The sequence below is a fragment of the Terrapene carolina genome, unplaced genomic scaffold, assembly GCF_002925995.2.
Source record: "Terrapene carolina triunguis isolate 2854851 unplaced genomic scaffold, T_m_triunguis-2.0 Scaffold96, whole genome shotgun sequence".
Lineage (NCBI taxonomy): Eukaryota > Metazoa > Chordata > Testudines > Emydidae > Terrapene > Terrapene triunguis.
In genome coordinates, this window is record NW_020664447.1 from 59,412,272 (window position 1) to 59,427,114 (window position 14,843).

General features: G+C 46.8%; 1 protein-coding gene across 2 annotated transcripts; it reads right to left on the reverse strand.

Moving 5' to 3' along the window:
* Positions 1–2,336: 2,336 nt before the first annotated feature.
* FAM161B (FAM161 centrosomal protein B) lies at positions 2,337–14,778 on the reverse strand. Of its 2 annotated transcripts, none has more exons than XM_026651447.1 (9): positions 14,694–14,778; positions 12,399–12,718; positions 11,401–11,954; positions 7,584–7,921; positions 5,906–6,024; positions 5,236–5,403; positions 4,636–4,735; positions 3,053–3,186; positions 2,337–2,788 (listed from the first exon to the last, which is right to left on the reverse strand). In XM_026651447.1, exons 1-9 carry the CDS (start codon positions 14,760–14,762, stop codon positions 2,731–2,733), a joined length of 1,860 nt encoding a protein of 619 aa, XP_026507232.1. In that variant the 5' UTR covers positions 14,763–14,778; the 3' UTR covers positions 2,337–2,730. The 2 variants fall into 2 exon arrangements, with proteins under 2 accessions (XP_026507232.1, XP_026507233.1); XM_026651448.1 differs by having other exon boundaries at positions 3,041–3,186.
* Between the last annotated feature and the right edge of the window lie 65 nt (positions 14,779–14,843).

A 14,843-nucleotide genomic window follows, 5' to 3' on the forward strand; every position in this document is an offset into this window, starting at 1 on the left:
GTTGAAAGACTGTACTCAGAGTAGTAATTAATGGTTGACTGAAACTGGGGGGAGTTTGGTAGGGGGGTCTATTCTGGGTCTGGTAAAATTCAATGTTTTCATTAATGACTTGCATCATGGAGTGGAGAATATGCTTATAAAAATTTGCAAATGACACCAAGTTGGAAGGGGTGCAAACACTTTGCAGGACAATTAGAATTCAAAACAACTGTGACAAATTGGAGAATTGGTCTGAAATCAACACAATAACATTCAGTAAAGACAAGTGAAGAGTACTATACTTAGGGGTGCATCTAATTTTTTCTTCCTACAAAAGGGGGAATAACTGCTAGGTGGTAGTACTGCTGAAAAGGATTGGGGTGGGGGAGGGTAGAGTGGATCACAAAGTGAATATGAGCCAACAATGTGATGCAGTTACAAAAAAGGGCTAATATCAGTCTGGGTTGCATTAACTGCAATGTCGTATGTAAGAAGTCGGAGGTAACTGTCCTGCTCTATTTGACAGTTCTGGGTGGCATGCTTTAAGAAAGATGTGGACAAATTGGAAAGTCCCAAGAAGAGCAACAAAAATGATAAAAGGTTTAGAAAACCTGATTTATGAGGAAAGATTTAAAAAATTGATGTACACCTCTACCTCAATATAACGCTGTCCTCGGGAGCCAAAAAATCTTACCGCGTTATAGGTGAAATCGCGTTATATTGAACTTGCTTTGATCCACCGGAGTGTGCAGCCCCGCCTCCCCAGAGCACTCTTTACCACATTATATCCGAATTCTTGTTATATCGGGTCGTGTTATATCGAGGTAGCGGTGTATTTAGTTTTGAAAAAAGACGATTTGATACTAGTGTTAAAATATGGGGGGACCTGACAATAATGTTTAAAATGTTAAGGCTGTGATGAAGAGGATAGTGATCAATTGTTCATGTTCTGGGAAAGTAGGACAAGAAGGAATCAGCAAGGGAAATTTATGTTAAATATTGGGGAAAACTTTCTAATTATAAGGATAGTTAAGCGCTAGAATAGGCCTCCAAGGTAGGATGGAATATCTGCCATTGGAAGTTTTTAAGAACAGGTTAGAAATCATCTGTCAGGAATAGTCTAGGTATACTTGGCCCTGTCTCAGCACAAGGAGTTGGATTAGAAGAGCTCTGAAGTTCCCTTCCAACCCTACATTTCTATTAACTTTGCTTAATTACAGCATATAGGCAGGACGTGACTTTAGGGAACTTTAAGGGGTTTTAACAAACTGATTTTGAGCTAGGAGAGACCAACACTGGACAGGAGTCCAAACTTCAGATTAGGATAGCTTTTTAATTACATGGAGCTCAAAATGTGATGAATTGCCTCAAACCTTGCACCAACACCCTTCATAGTAAATCATACCACTTTCAGGCCAAACCCACGATCTGAGCCAAAGTTACAAGGGGCTAAATTGAGCTTTATAATAGAAAGTGGTTGCAACTTTTATGGCAAGACTGTGTCTCTAGAACAATAGGAGAGGAGCAGAGCTGCTGTTGAGCTGGTGCAGAGGCAAGATGCTAGAGAAGAGCTTCTTTTCCAGTCTTCTCCCCAGGGGAATTCAAATCCATAAACCTATTATTCTGTACAAATATCTTACTTAAAATCCACTTCAACATACACATTCAACATGAAACATCAACAGAAATCAACATCAAAAAAGGACAGCTTCAGAGCAGAATTTTAAAATCTACTAAATTTGCCCTTTCCATTCAGAATCTTTTGAGTACAAAGGAAGTGAACGCAAGTGTACATGTCATCCGCCTTCAGGTATACCTCTCCTTTTCAGCAATAGTGCCCCAACCCATCCCCCTCCTCTCTCCCTGCTTCAAGCAATCTCACTGTTAGTCTGGTTTTCAGGTTTCGAACCAAGGGACAGGGAAATGAGTCAGTTGGGGAACACTTTTGAGGGATTTAGGAGGGGACTATGGGGAGAGGCAAGAGTCAATCCTCACCACCTCGCTCCTGTGTGTAGTCTTCCTATGTCATTCAAACCACAGCAACTTTCTCTTAAGTCAGTCACTTGGAAATACAGTAGAATCTGAGTTACAAACTGCCCAACCATAAACCTTATTTGGAACCAGAAGTACACAATCAGGCAGCAGTAGAGCCCGGGGTGGGGGAAGAAATACAGTAGAGTGCTGTGTTAAAAGCAAACTAAAAAAAAAAGGGAAAGCATTTTCTGCATAGTAAAGTTTCAAAGCTGTATTAAGTCAATGTTCAGTTGTAAACTTTTGAAAGAACAACCATAATGTTTTGTTCAGTTACGAACATTTCAGAGTTACAAATAACCTCCATTCCTGAGGTGTTCATAACTCTGAGGTTCTACTGTCGAAACTCTAGAACAGTGGTTCCCAAACTACGGGTTGTGCCCCCAAGTGGGATTGTGCCATCAGCAGATGGGACTGCAGTCATGCCATCAGTGGATGCGTTTACGGTGCTCCTGTGTGTGTGGAGGATGCCATTTTGCTCCACACAACATGACCTTGCATGTACAGTGTGTGTGAGATCATGCTGTGTGGCAGACACCATGCTGCTCTACAAAATGGCATCCTCCAAGCTGTCAGGTCACAGGAAGCAGTAAGTCTGCAGGTAAAAAGTTTGGAACTGCTGCTCTCAAGAATCTTGGACTAATGGAAATAATTGAAAGAAGGTCCACTGAGTCTTGTGCAGGGTTCTTATGTTGTCATTTTCTTTGTTCTCTGCTCTTCCTAAGATTCTTCTTCCTGTACAGTGCCAATGTCTGTGTCCTTCTGAGACTCCTGAGCTCTGTAGAAACAGTCAGAACCTTTTGTTAAGTATTGGAAATGATCTGAGCTACTTTATTCTATGCATGAGAAGCAGAAGTCTGGTCATACAGGTCATAAGCACAAAAAGCAATAGGGGAGCCTTATTACTTGAAATAGGCATAACTGAGTTATACTTTTCACCTGTGATGGCACAGATTAGAATTCTTTGGGAACAAGGAGGAAGAATGTTTCTGTCTAGCCAAAGACAGGAGAGTTGGTTCTATATCCTTACTGCTTTCATTACCTGTGAGTTTCAGACTCTTCCTCCTTTGGTAGGTCAGTAGCATTTCTCCCTTTGTTCCTTACAAATTCCTCATTCAACCCCACCTGACAAAGGGTGTCTCGGTAGTGTCGCTCTGCCTCTTGCCGGGCATCATGCTATGGAATTGAAACAGAAAAATGAACCAACCAGAACTGGGTCCTTCCCCATAATGGACACCCTAAAATAATTCTATCTAGTGGGTTTCAGTTCCCAGCAGCTACACAGGGGCTGCGATAATAGAGAGAGCTCTGTTCAGAGTCACAACTGTGAGCCACCTCTTTCCACACTCCTGTTCCTTGCCCCTCTCATACTCCCTGCTGACAGCACTCCCGTCCTAGTAGGCCAACAGATGTACCCCAATCCTGATTCAGCTACACCCTTCTTTCTATGTGCTGGTTCCCAGTTTGAGGGAGAGGTTGGGAAGCAGGTAATTTCAGTCCCAGGGGAGTACGGTGGGACTGGTGTAGGAATTAGATCCACTTTGGAGTCTCACCCAGCCCACTTGCAAGCAGCCAGAAGTCATCCCCCCTCACTAGTCCAACACCCTTCATTGACTCCAGCTAAACTCTGCAAATTTGCCTATTCCAAGATGTCATCCATTCAGAAATTAGACAGTTCTAAAGGTTAAACCAAACTATCGGTGTGGATGGCCTCCTTCTCTTTAGGTGAGTGAATGCCACACCAACCTTGGCTAATTCTTTCTAACCTGACAAATAGGAGATTGACCTCAATGGGGTTACTGCATAAAGATGCCTATGTCTTTCTCTTCCCACCCAGATCAATTGCTAAGCTGAACAGTTTTATTATGAGCCGGGAAGACAGCTCTTTTAAGAGGCTTAATTTAGTGTGCAGCTGGCTTGTCCCTACATCTAATCAGACTATTCCACAGCTCAGAGCTGATGTGTAGAATTTGAAAGAGGAAACCCAGGAGGAAGTTTTTTACATGGTACAAGGTTTGCAGCCACAGTAAATGTTTGGTTTTTAAGCTGTTTATTTTTAATATAGTATAAGATATGTAGAGGATATTGTACATTGATGAGATGTACTGAATAAATAGTCCCTGCCCAACAAGCTTGCAGTTGATTGGAGGGACTAGATTGTTTCTTTCTTTCTAGGACCTTTCCAAACAAAAGTACAGAACAAACACCAAATTGAGTATGGTCTTCAAATGGTTGTAGACTGTAGATTTTTACATTGTAAACTATGTTATTCAGGGCAGGGACAGTGAGTTCATATAGTGCCTGTCAGAATGATGCCCTAATCCTGATTAGGGCCTGGGAGTGTTACTGCATTATAAATTAATAAGTAGCTGTAAAGCTTCACAGAAAAGCTGAGCACAATGGAGTGGTTTTTTTCCTGAGGGAGGGAGGGAGGGAGGGAGTTTCCCAAACATTAAATGGGAAGCTGTTCCATGTCTGTCCCTTTCTGAATTTAGTCCAGAGACTACACAGCTTTTGAACCTTCTTATTCCTGGCTGAATTCCACCCAGCTTCCTTACTCATCTCTACAATTAGCTGACAAAATATCTTGTGCTCCATACTGGTACTAGAGCTTTGAATGGTTACCTTTGTGACCTGTTCGAAGAGGTATGGTCGGTTCTTGACTCGTATCTGCATTTCTTCCAGTTCTTTTTTGTACTCCTTTGTTCTTTTGCGGTCATTCTGCCTGAAATGGAAAAGTTCCCTGACTAATCATGGTGCCCTCTGACTGACCTGACTTGGTTTCTGATCAGTTGGAATGACCTTCTAAACCCTCATCTCAAATACCTCCAGGACATGCTCTTAATTGCTTGCTTCTGCTTCACATACTGTGTGCATCTGACAAAATGCATTTATGCTGCTGCAGGGTACACAGTACTAGGTAAGGTTCCACTTGAAGATGAGCAGTGAAACAGTTAATACAAACACAAATATTGAGGTTGCAGTGGTGGAGGCACTCACAGAAAATGTGATCCTTGTGGTTTTTTCTATCTGTTTGGAAAGAGCTGTGTTGAAATGCAAAATAAAAATAAAAATGACAGTGAAATGGGCATGACTGCCAGAGGAAGGTAGATTTTGGGTCACAGGTGCCCAGGGTCAATCCCCTTCCAAAGCAATTATCTTTTGTTGTTAAAAACAAGCTACTGCTGCAAAGAGCTATCTATCAATGTGGCCTGGGATACTGACCAGTTCTGTTTCAGCTTCTCCTTGTGCGTCTCCTCCAAGCTTTTATGGGGATCCATTGCTTTTGCTCGACTGCTCATAGATTTATGCATAGCCTGACATTTCTTTCTCTGTATCTCTATCCAATGAATTCCTTCATTCTCCCTGCTCTTTTTGTCTTCCTGGCAGTATCTATACAGAGAAAAGTGGGTAATGGGGCAGCAAGTTCATTTCAGAGTACAGGAGTATTGGCTGTGAATCTCACTCTGCTAATGCTGAAATGTGACAAGCTGTCTAAAAGGATAATTAATGTGTTACTTCCATGTAATGCCAAAAACACTTGGGGTGGAGCATGGCAAGAGAAGGGAACAAGCAAGGGAAAGGGATTAGCAAGGGGGAAATATATGGAGGAAGAAGATGAGAGAGGGAGGACAATAGGCACTTGGATACTAAAGTGATGGGACTATCTAAGAAATGACAGACACACATGCAGAGGGAAAAAAACGTATCTTACAGAGGTCAGCACCTCTTGTCATTCAATGGGGGAGAAGCTGCTTCCAGAAAAACCAATGTAGGCATTGGTGGGAGAGGCAGGTGTGACGGGGAAGAGCTAAACAATTTCAACTGTCATCTTCTCTACTTTATTATTAGTGGGGCATGGTCCTGTAACCAAGTACTTTTTTTCCCTACTCACCTAATAGCAGATTCCCTCTTTCTTGTTGCATCTGTAATGTGCACTGGAAGGGTGTTGGAAGAGAGAGAGGAGAGACCAGTCAGAGAATGACTTCTTTGCACCGGAACCTTGGAAGACTGCTGAAAATCCAGACAGAAATGAAATCTAATTTAGTATAATTGTGAAATGTGCTGAATTTCCTCTGTTGTTCTTTAGGTAGCTACTGAAGAGACTCAAACATGTCTTTAGCAGTCTGTGAGGACAGACCTCCAATTCATGCCTACCAATGAGGTTGGTGGAAGTCCTTAACATGACACTGAAGAGAGAGATCAAAAAGATAATATTGTCCATCTCTTCCCAGTGCAGCATTACCACTTGCTAGAGCAGAGGTGGGCAAACTATGGACCGCAGGCCACATCCGGCCCGCAGGACCGTCCTGCCCGGTGCTCTGTGCTGCGCAGTGGTGTGGCTGGCTCCAGCCGGGCGGCGCGGCTGCAGCACCACCAGCCACCGGTGCTTTAGGCAGCGCGGTAAGGGGGCGAGGAGTTGGATAGAGGGCAGGGGAGTTCGGGGTGGTGGTCAGGGGTCGGGGGTGTGGATGGGGTCGGGGCGGGGAACAGGGGGGTTGAATGGGGGAAAGGTCTGGGGGGGCAGTCAGGAATGAGAGGAGGGGTTGGATGGGATGGTGGGGGTTCAGGGGTGGTCAGGGGACAGGGAGCAGGGGTGTGTGGATGGGGCAGGGGTTCCAGAGGAGCCGTCAGGGAACGGGGGGGTTGGATGGGGCAGGAGTCCCTGGGGGGGGGGGCATGACCCCCTCCCCTAACTGGCCCTCCATACAATTTACGAAACCCGATGCGGTCCTCAGGCCAAAAAGTTTGCCCGCCCCTGTTCTAGAGTTTTGTTCAGTCTAATTTTAAAGACCATCTTTTACAACTTTCCTTGGAAGACTATTCCACAGCCTAATGCATGTCATTGTCCACAAGCTTGTGCAGATATTCTGCATGAATTTTCCCTTTCTTCTTGATTACTAAGAATGCATAATGTTTACAAAGAAGTGAGTTTCTAATCAATGGCACAGATTGTTCAATATAGATAAGGAAATAAGGTTGTTGAAAACACACAAGGCAAATTATACTATAATTTAAAAAAAAATCAGATTGTATAACTTCTTCCTAGCACAGTATAAAGAACTGAACAACGGAAAGGCTATTATTCTCATCATTCTGGAATGCACTGTTGGGTTACCAGGCCCCGGATACTCCTGGAGGCAGCCCACTGGATCAGTGTTTTGGTGCCCAGCGGCTCATATTACACCATAAACCCAGTTTTCTTCCTCTGTCTGGCAGAAGCAGCTCACTGTACTCTGTCTTGTTTTGGGGAAGGTCTTGGACTTTGGTCTTGAACGGAGTCTGTTCCCCTCAGCTCTCCTCCAGCAGGCAGAAGTCAGATTGATCTCAGTGGGTAGGCAGAAATGGCTGTGCCTTGGCTGCCTTTGCCTCACTCCTCAATGCCCTGCCTCTGGCTGACCCGGGATCTAGGGAGGGGCCGTCTTAGACAAGAGCAGAGAGGTCTCCCTGCCAGGTAGGTTAGCTTCAGTAAAAATATATAGGATTATAAATCAAAAGACAGAGATCCCAGCAATCTGACACCTGGAGCGGTGTGAAGGGTGTAATGCTGCAGAAACACATCATCCCCTCACCTTCATTTTCTGCTCATTAGCCTGTCTCTGCCTGTAGTGGAGATTGGAGGTTCTCAGTTTAAATGGTTGATTACGAGTTGGCTCTTTGACTTCTCGTATCCTTATTGCTTCTCTCTGAAACGCCCAGTAAAGTCTTTCAAAATCAGGCACCGCTGGGTTAATTCTTGGTTTAAAGCTGAAGTCGTCTTGCAGGAAGCTGAGTTTTTCTTGTTTGGTTTTGGTGGCGATTCGGGACTGTGGCTCTCTTTGTCTGTTGCTAGGATCAATAGGAGCTGAGGAGTTTTCCAACAAATCCTTGGCTCTCATCTGAATGCGAATTTTCCTGTAGAGTTCAGCTTCTGGGAAACAAAACCAAATCAATGAGAATAAAGACTGGAAGAGGGTGTTGGGAACTGCCAACACAGAAAAGGGAGAGGTTGGGAGCACAGTGGGGTCTTGCTCCTACAAATATTTCATCATAATGGGAGAGAATGGGAGCGGCTAACACAGGCAGAGTGTTCAATATTTGTTTGCTTAGTGCATTTTTCCACCCAAAATGCAAGATTGGTCCTTTATGACTTTTTCCTAACCCCTCACAAGCACCATGGACTGATTTTTCCTTTCTTGCTGTGGCATAAATTACTGAGCACACCATCCCTCTAGGGGTGCAGTTTCTGGACAGGTTGTTTCTCCACCGCCACCACCATAAGGGTGCCGGTGAAGGTAGCTGCACCCTTCTGTCCCGCAGGAATGTGATGGTAAGGGGGTTCTGTGATGATCTGTTGTTTTCTTCCATTGACTAATATCCCTGGGGCTGATCACATGATCCAGACATTGTAACTCGAGTATACTTTTACCAGGTGATTTTTTTTTTCTATGAAGGATCCAGTAATCTTAGTCCATATTAGAAAAGATTCTGGGTAAAAATACATAAAGTGGGGAGCAGAGCTCTGCATCCCTGAAGTCCTCATTTCATGTCATTTCTGGGCCTAATTTTCTGTGGGAGGTGGGGAGTGTATGTTGCAGGGATAATATGCAAATTTGACTTCTTTCATCTGTGCCATTTTCGTGGACATTATGTATGCAAAATAATTTCCCCACTTTTAGAAAGGATGGTGGATAGTGCTGTTGGCACAATAAGGTTTTTATAGGGCTTGTGTAGAAATATACATAGTCTACAAGGTTATAATAACTTAAGTGTGACATTCTATTGAAAATGTTCAATTTTTTCCACTGATTCTCATGTAACACATGAAACCTGCATTTGTGCATATCCAATTGGTCAGTTGCCTAATTACAATAGTACAAGGTACCCACACTGGCTGCTGGGACATTGACCTGATGGGAGAGAAATGATTGTCCAAATTATAATCTCCCATCTGCTTTCTTGGAAGATCTGTCTCACTGCTGGCTACCCCTCCCATCCAGAAGAAAAACTGAATTACCCCATCAGGTTCCTCTCCTGTTCTGGCATTCCGTGGTGGGATGTGTGAGAGGAGGGGGTGGTTGGGAGCACAAGGGATGTGCTCCTACAGCGTTCCCATACTGTGTATTCATGTTTACTTGCACACGCTCATGATTGGACAGCTATGAGCTTACTTGGAGACATGGATATTTTTCAAAGACCAATGTTCCCATGCTCTTCCCTGGGCCATGTTCCATCACACAGGTTGATGCAATGTCATGTCACTATGTGACAACATCACTAGAATTGGTGACTCCCCCTCTTATTTTGATCTACTTTAACCATTACTCCTTCATTACAGAGACAAGATGAGTGAGGTAATATCTTATATTGGACCAAGTTTTGTTGGTGAGACAAACGTTTGAGCTACACAGAGCTCTTTGGCCTGGGAAAGGTACTCTGACTGTCACAGTAAATACAAGGTTGAACAGATAGTTTACTTATGCAGTTCAACCTTGTATTTAGCTATGACACTGAGTACTTTTCCCAGAACTGAGGAAGAGCTCTGTGTAACTCAAAAGCTTGTCTCACCAACAGAAGTTGATCCAATAAAAGACATTACCTCAGCCACCTTGTTTCTCTAATATCCTGGGACCAACACTGCTACAACAACATGCTTTACTCCTTCATGTAATTCATGTAACTATGCAATACTACACCAGGGGTAGGCAACCTTTCAGAAGTGGTGTGCCGAGTCTTCATTTATTCACTTTAATTTAAGGTTTCACGTGCCGGTAATACATTTTAACGTTTTTTAGAAGGTCTCTCTCTATAAGTCTATATTATATAACTAAACTATTGTTGTATGTAAAGTAAACAAAGTTTTCAAAACGTTTAAGAAGCTTCATTTAAAATTAAATTAAAATGCTGATCTTACGCCGCCAGCCTTCTCAGCCCGCTGCCAGCCTGGGGTTCTGTTCACCTAGGCCGGCAGTGGGCTGAGCGGGGCCTGCGGCCGGGACGCCGGCTGGCAAGGGGCCGGCAGCCAGGACCCCAGACCTGGGGCGGGGGTGTTCAGGGGTCAGGGCAGAGGGCTGGGGGTTTGGGGGGGTGTGCAAGTCAGAAGGCTGGGAGTGTGGGGGGGTTCAGGGGTGAGGGCAGAGGGCTGGGGGGTGTGGGGGTGCAGGGCAGAGGGCTGGGTGTGGGGGGGTTCAGGGATCAGGGCAGAGGGCTGGGGGGTGTGGGGATGCAGGGCAGAAGGCTGGGTGTGTGGGAGGGGGTTCAGGGGTCAGGACAGAGGGCAGTAGGGGTGTGGGGGGGTTCAGGGGTCAGGGCAGAGGGCTGGGGTGTGTGGGGGGTGTAGGGCAGAAGGCTGGGTGTGTGGAGGGGTTCAGGGGTCAGGGCAGAGGGCTGGGGGGGCGTGGGGGTACAGGGCAGAAGGCTGTGTGTGTGAGGGGGGGTTCAGGGGTCAGGGCAGAGGGCTGGGGGTGTGTGGGGGTACAGGGCAGAAGGCTGGGTGTGGGGGGGAGTTCAGGGGTCAGGGCAAAGGGCTGGGGGTGTGTGGAGGTGCAGGGCAGAAGGCTGGGTGTGTGTGTGGGGGTTCAGGGCAGAGGGCTGGGGTGCTCAGCTCGTGGGGGTGCTCCCAGCCCCCTGACCTGAGCGGCTCCTGGCAGTAGGCTGGAAGGGATATGCCCTGTTCCACACCCTTCCCCAAGGTCCCGTCCCTACCTCTTCTCTGCCTCCTCTACGGAGCAGCGAGCACGCTGCCACTCCTCCCCCTCCCCTCCCCCTCGCAAGGGCCATCAGCTGATCGGTGCAGGGAAGGAGAGGAGGAGGGGCAGGAAAGCACCATGCTGGGGGAAGAAGTGGGGGAGGGGAGAAGCTTGGCTGCTGCAGGACCAAGCTTCTGCCTCCTGCCCCCGCAAGGGAGAGCGGTGGGTGGGGGGGCTGAGTGGGGCTGGGGCCCAGGACCGCAGCAGGCAGCAGCGTGCCACTCAAAATCGGCTTGCGTGCCGTGTTTGGCACGCGTGCTGTAGATTGCCGACCCCTGTACTACACTATGGAGAAAATGTCTTCCCAATTCACATGCTGCAGATGCTGGGAAGTTCTCACTGCCTGCTTCAAGGTGTGAGAGCCCTGCCTCCCTGCTTCCTTTACTCTGATAAAATAAATGTTTGTACATGGTGGATGGACAGGCTAACAAGCAGCCCTCTTTCAATCCCCACACGTGGGACAACTACTTCTTTCTTATGGCTCTGAGCAATCTTGACTCTTCTCCTGGAGAGATGTCCCTATCAGGAAGTGCCTAACAGGACAAGGAGCAGAACATGTTATTTCCCAGCATGCATTGTCATGGCAGCCAGTAAGAGAGATGACAGGCGAAGTGAGGCAGACATGGAATCCCTTCTACAGGAAGATGACTAAGCACTTTACCTTTGAGTTTATCCCCAAGAACTGGGTTGTAGCTGAATTTAGGGACTGTCTTGTTGCCTTTTGGTTTGGAGTTCTCAACTGGAGCCAGTGCTGCCAAGATCTTCTGTCTGATGGCCTCCTTCTTCTTGTCCTCCTTCTCCAGGAAGCTGAAGGGTCGCTGAGTGGAAAGGAGCAACTCTTTTCTCTTCTGTGTTGCCACCTCCCTGCGAATCTCATTCTGCTCCATTATTTCCTGGTAGAGTGGCAAGTAGACATGGGCAGGCACCGGCTGTGCGCGGAACTGCTTCTGGCACTCTGCCTCCTCCTGACTTTGTCTTTTGTCCCTTTGTTTTTCCAGCTCAAGGGATGCACGTGATTTCATCAACTGGGGCTTTTTATGAGCCTCACGCAGAGTCATCTTGAAGGGCTGGGGGATGGTGATAGTAGAGACCCAGGCAGATGCAGCACTCTTTGGCCTCAGGTGGGACTGAGGAAGTGAGAGAGGATTTTGCTGATCCCAAGGACTGTCCAAGTTTAGGTCAGTTAAAGAACTGGACTGGCTTATGATACTAGATCTGTGGGTAGGACAAAGACATGATTATTAAAGAGGCCGTAACAAATAAAGCGATAAGAAATCTCAAAGGGACATGCAATAGAGAGCTACCTTCTGGCTGGGTAGAAGTGACACTTATATACATTTGTAAAGTCCTTTGAGAACCTCTGATCAAAAGTGCTATATAAATGCAATATATTAGAGAGTTGCATACTTTGTTGCTTATGTAGGCCATGCAGCACATACAACTGGGCCCCTCACCCCTTGATGCCTAGAACGTTCCCTGAAATTTTGGAATTGATCCAACATGGTCTTCCAAAGTTATCATGTTACAGACAGACAAACAGAAATGCCATTGAGTGGAGGGTTAGGTCTCACTTGCTCGGCCAATATCAGAATTCAACTGGAGGCATTTCCAGGAAGATCATGAACAGAAGGAAAATAACAGGTTTCCAATGTGTCCTACCTTGAAGCCTCATAGGGCTTGCCCTGCAGAGTCAATCGCCCGTTGTCTTGGAAGAAGTCTTCCAGTTCCTCCTTGAAGGGTTTCTGGTCATTCTCCAATTTTACCTGGTAGAGCAAGCCCAGTTCTAATAGATACTGTCTGTTTTTCATCTTGAGTGCCTGCAGTGTGTCATAATACCCCTCAGCTGAGTTTGAGGCAGCTACCATTTCCTTGCCTGGCTGGAGAAAATCCAACAGCTCATCTGTCCTGGGCTGAGTGACACCACCATCAACTCTCTCTGTTTCTGGCTCAGAATCTGAGGAAGGTTGAGGTGGAAACACCTAGAGAGATCAGAGCTGGATGTTCAGTAAAGCCATTAATAACTGTCTTACACTAATGTCTTGAGCTCTGAGAGGCAACTCCCACAGACAGCCTTCTGCCTGTTCTGATGCCAAACTCCATCTTAGCCAGCTGCATTCCCACTGGTGCAGGAAGGCAGAAAATACAACATAAAAGAGCTGACAAGGACAAGGATAAGTGCAGAGTCCTACACTTAGGAAGGAAGAATCCCATGCACCGCTACAGGCTGGGGACCGACTGGCTAAGCAGCAGTTCTGCAGAAAAGGACCTGGGGATTACAGTGGACGAGAAGCTGGATATGAGTCAGCAGTGTGCCCTTGTTGCCAAGGCCAATGGCATATTGGGCTGTATTAGTAGGAGCATTGCCAGCAGATCGAGGGAAGTGATTATTTCCCTCTATTCAACACTGGTGAGGCCACACCTGGAGTACTGAGTCCAGTTTTGGTCCCCCCACTACAGAAGGGATGTGGACAAATTGGAGAGAGTCCAGCAGAGGCCAACAAAAATGATTAGGGGGCTGGGGCACATGACTTACGAGAAGAGGCTGGGGGAACTGGGGTTATTTAGTCTGCAGAAGAGAAGAGTGAGGGGGATTTGATAGTAGCCTTCAACTACCTGAAAGGGGGGTTCCATAGAGGATGGATCTAGACTGTTCTCAGTGGTGGCAGATGACAGAACAAGAAGCAGTGGGGGAGGTCTAGGTTGGATATTAGGAAACACTATTTCACTAGGAGGGTGGTGAAGCACTGGAATGAGTTACCTAGGGAGGTGGTAGAATCTCCATCCTTAGAGGTTTTTAACGCCTGGCTTGACAAAGCCCTGGCTGGGATGATTTAGTTGGTGTTGGTCCTGCTTTGAGCAGGGGATTGGATTACATGACCTCCTGAGGTCTCTTCCAACCCTGATATTCTATGATTCTATGACCTAAAAGCTATAAAAACCAGAATACCCAGTGCCTCTCTAGCGCTCCCTGTCATGCAAGGGTCTTGCTGTTGCGGCTGTTTCAGTTTACACACTATAATCTATGCAACTCAGTCCTTTATGCTCTCCTCCCCACCTTCAGTTGTGTCCAGCACTTTTTGGACATAGCTGTGAATCTGGCCTATGGTACCCAGTCCTGTTCCAACTGACATCAATAGCAAAAACAAAAATCTCATTTTAGTGATGGGAGCAGGATTGAGCCTCTAACTCTCACTGGGGTCAATGGCAGCAGGAATCAGCCCCAAACTATCCACAACAAAATTCATTAACAACTTTGCTTAATTACAATCTATTTTTTCCCAAACAGTGCCAGGTTGGGAGTTTTAAGGGGATTTAACTATTTGGGAAATTTGGAGAGTTATGAACAAGTATTTCTGAGGTAGTGGGAGACAAAGAAACAAAAGTCAGGGTAATTTTTCAATGACCTGTAACACAAACATCCCTCTTTGACCTCTGGGGTGAATCTGGCAGTCGTCAGGCCATGTACATTTTCCATGCTATATTTTTAGGGAGGTTAAAATAATGGAAGCTGGCTGTAACCTTACCGGGGCAGAGGCTGCAGCCTCTCCACAAGGCAGACAAAGGGTTAGGGTGCTGATGTCCAAGGTCTCTGGCTAGTAAAGAGGAATGGGGGCCAGTAGGGGACAAAGGGCTTTCCCGTGGTGCAGGCACTGGGACTTAGGCGACCTAGCTTCTTCAACTCCCTGCTTCGCCGTGGCCCCCCTGGGCGACCTCGAGCAAGTCACGTGGTCTCCCTTGGCATCAGTTCCTCCCGTGCAATAGGGGGAAGAGCCCCTCAATGGCCAGACCAGGGGTGGTGCTCCGTTGCCATGGTAACGGGGCCATGGCGCTGAGGTGACACACGGGCCGTCAATCCCGCACACGCCCTGAAACCGTTACTCGGAGCGGGCAAAGAAAACGCCGGTGGTTCCCATGGTAACAGCCCCATGGTGCTCGCCCCCGCCCTTCTCTCACCTGTCGGGTCCGTGCCTCGGGCCCCATTTTGGCTCCACTTAGGGCTCCCAGTTGCCTCGACACTGTCATCTCTGGTCCTCACGGGCTGTGCCTAGCCCCGCCCTCCGGCGGGCCCTACCAGTTCATTGGTCAGTGGATGCCAGTAGGCTA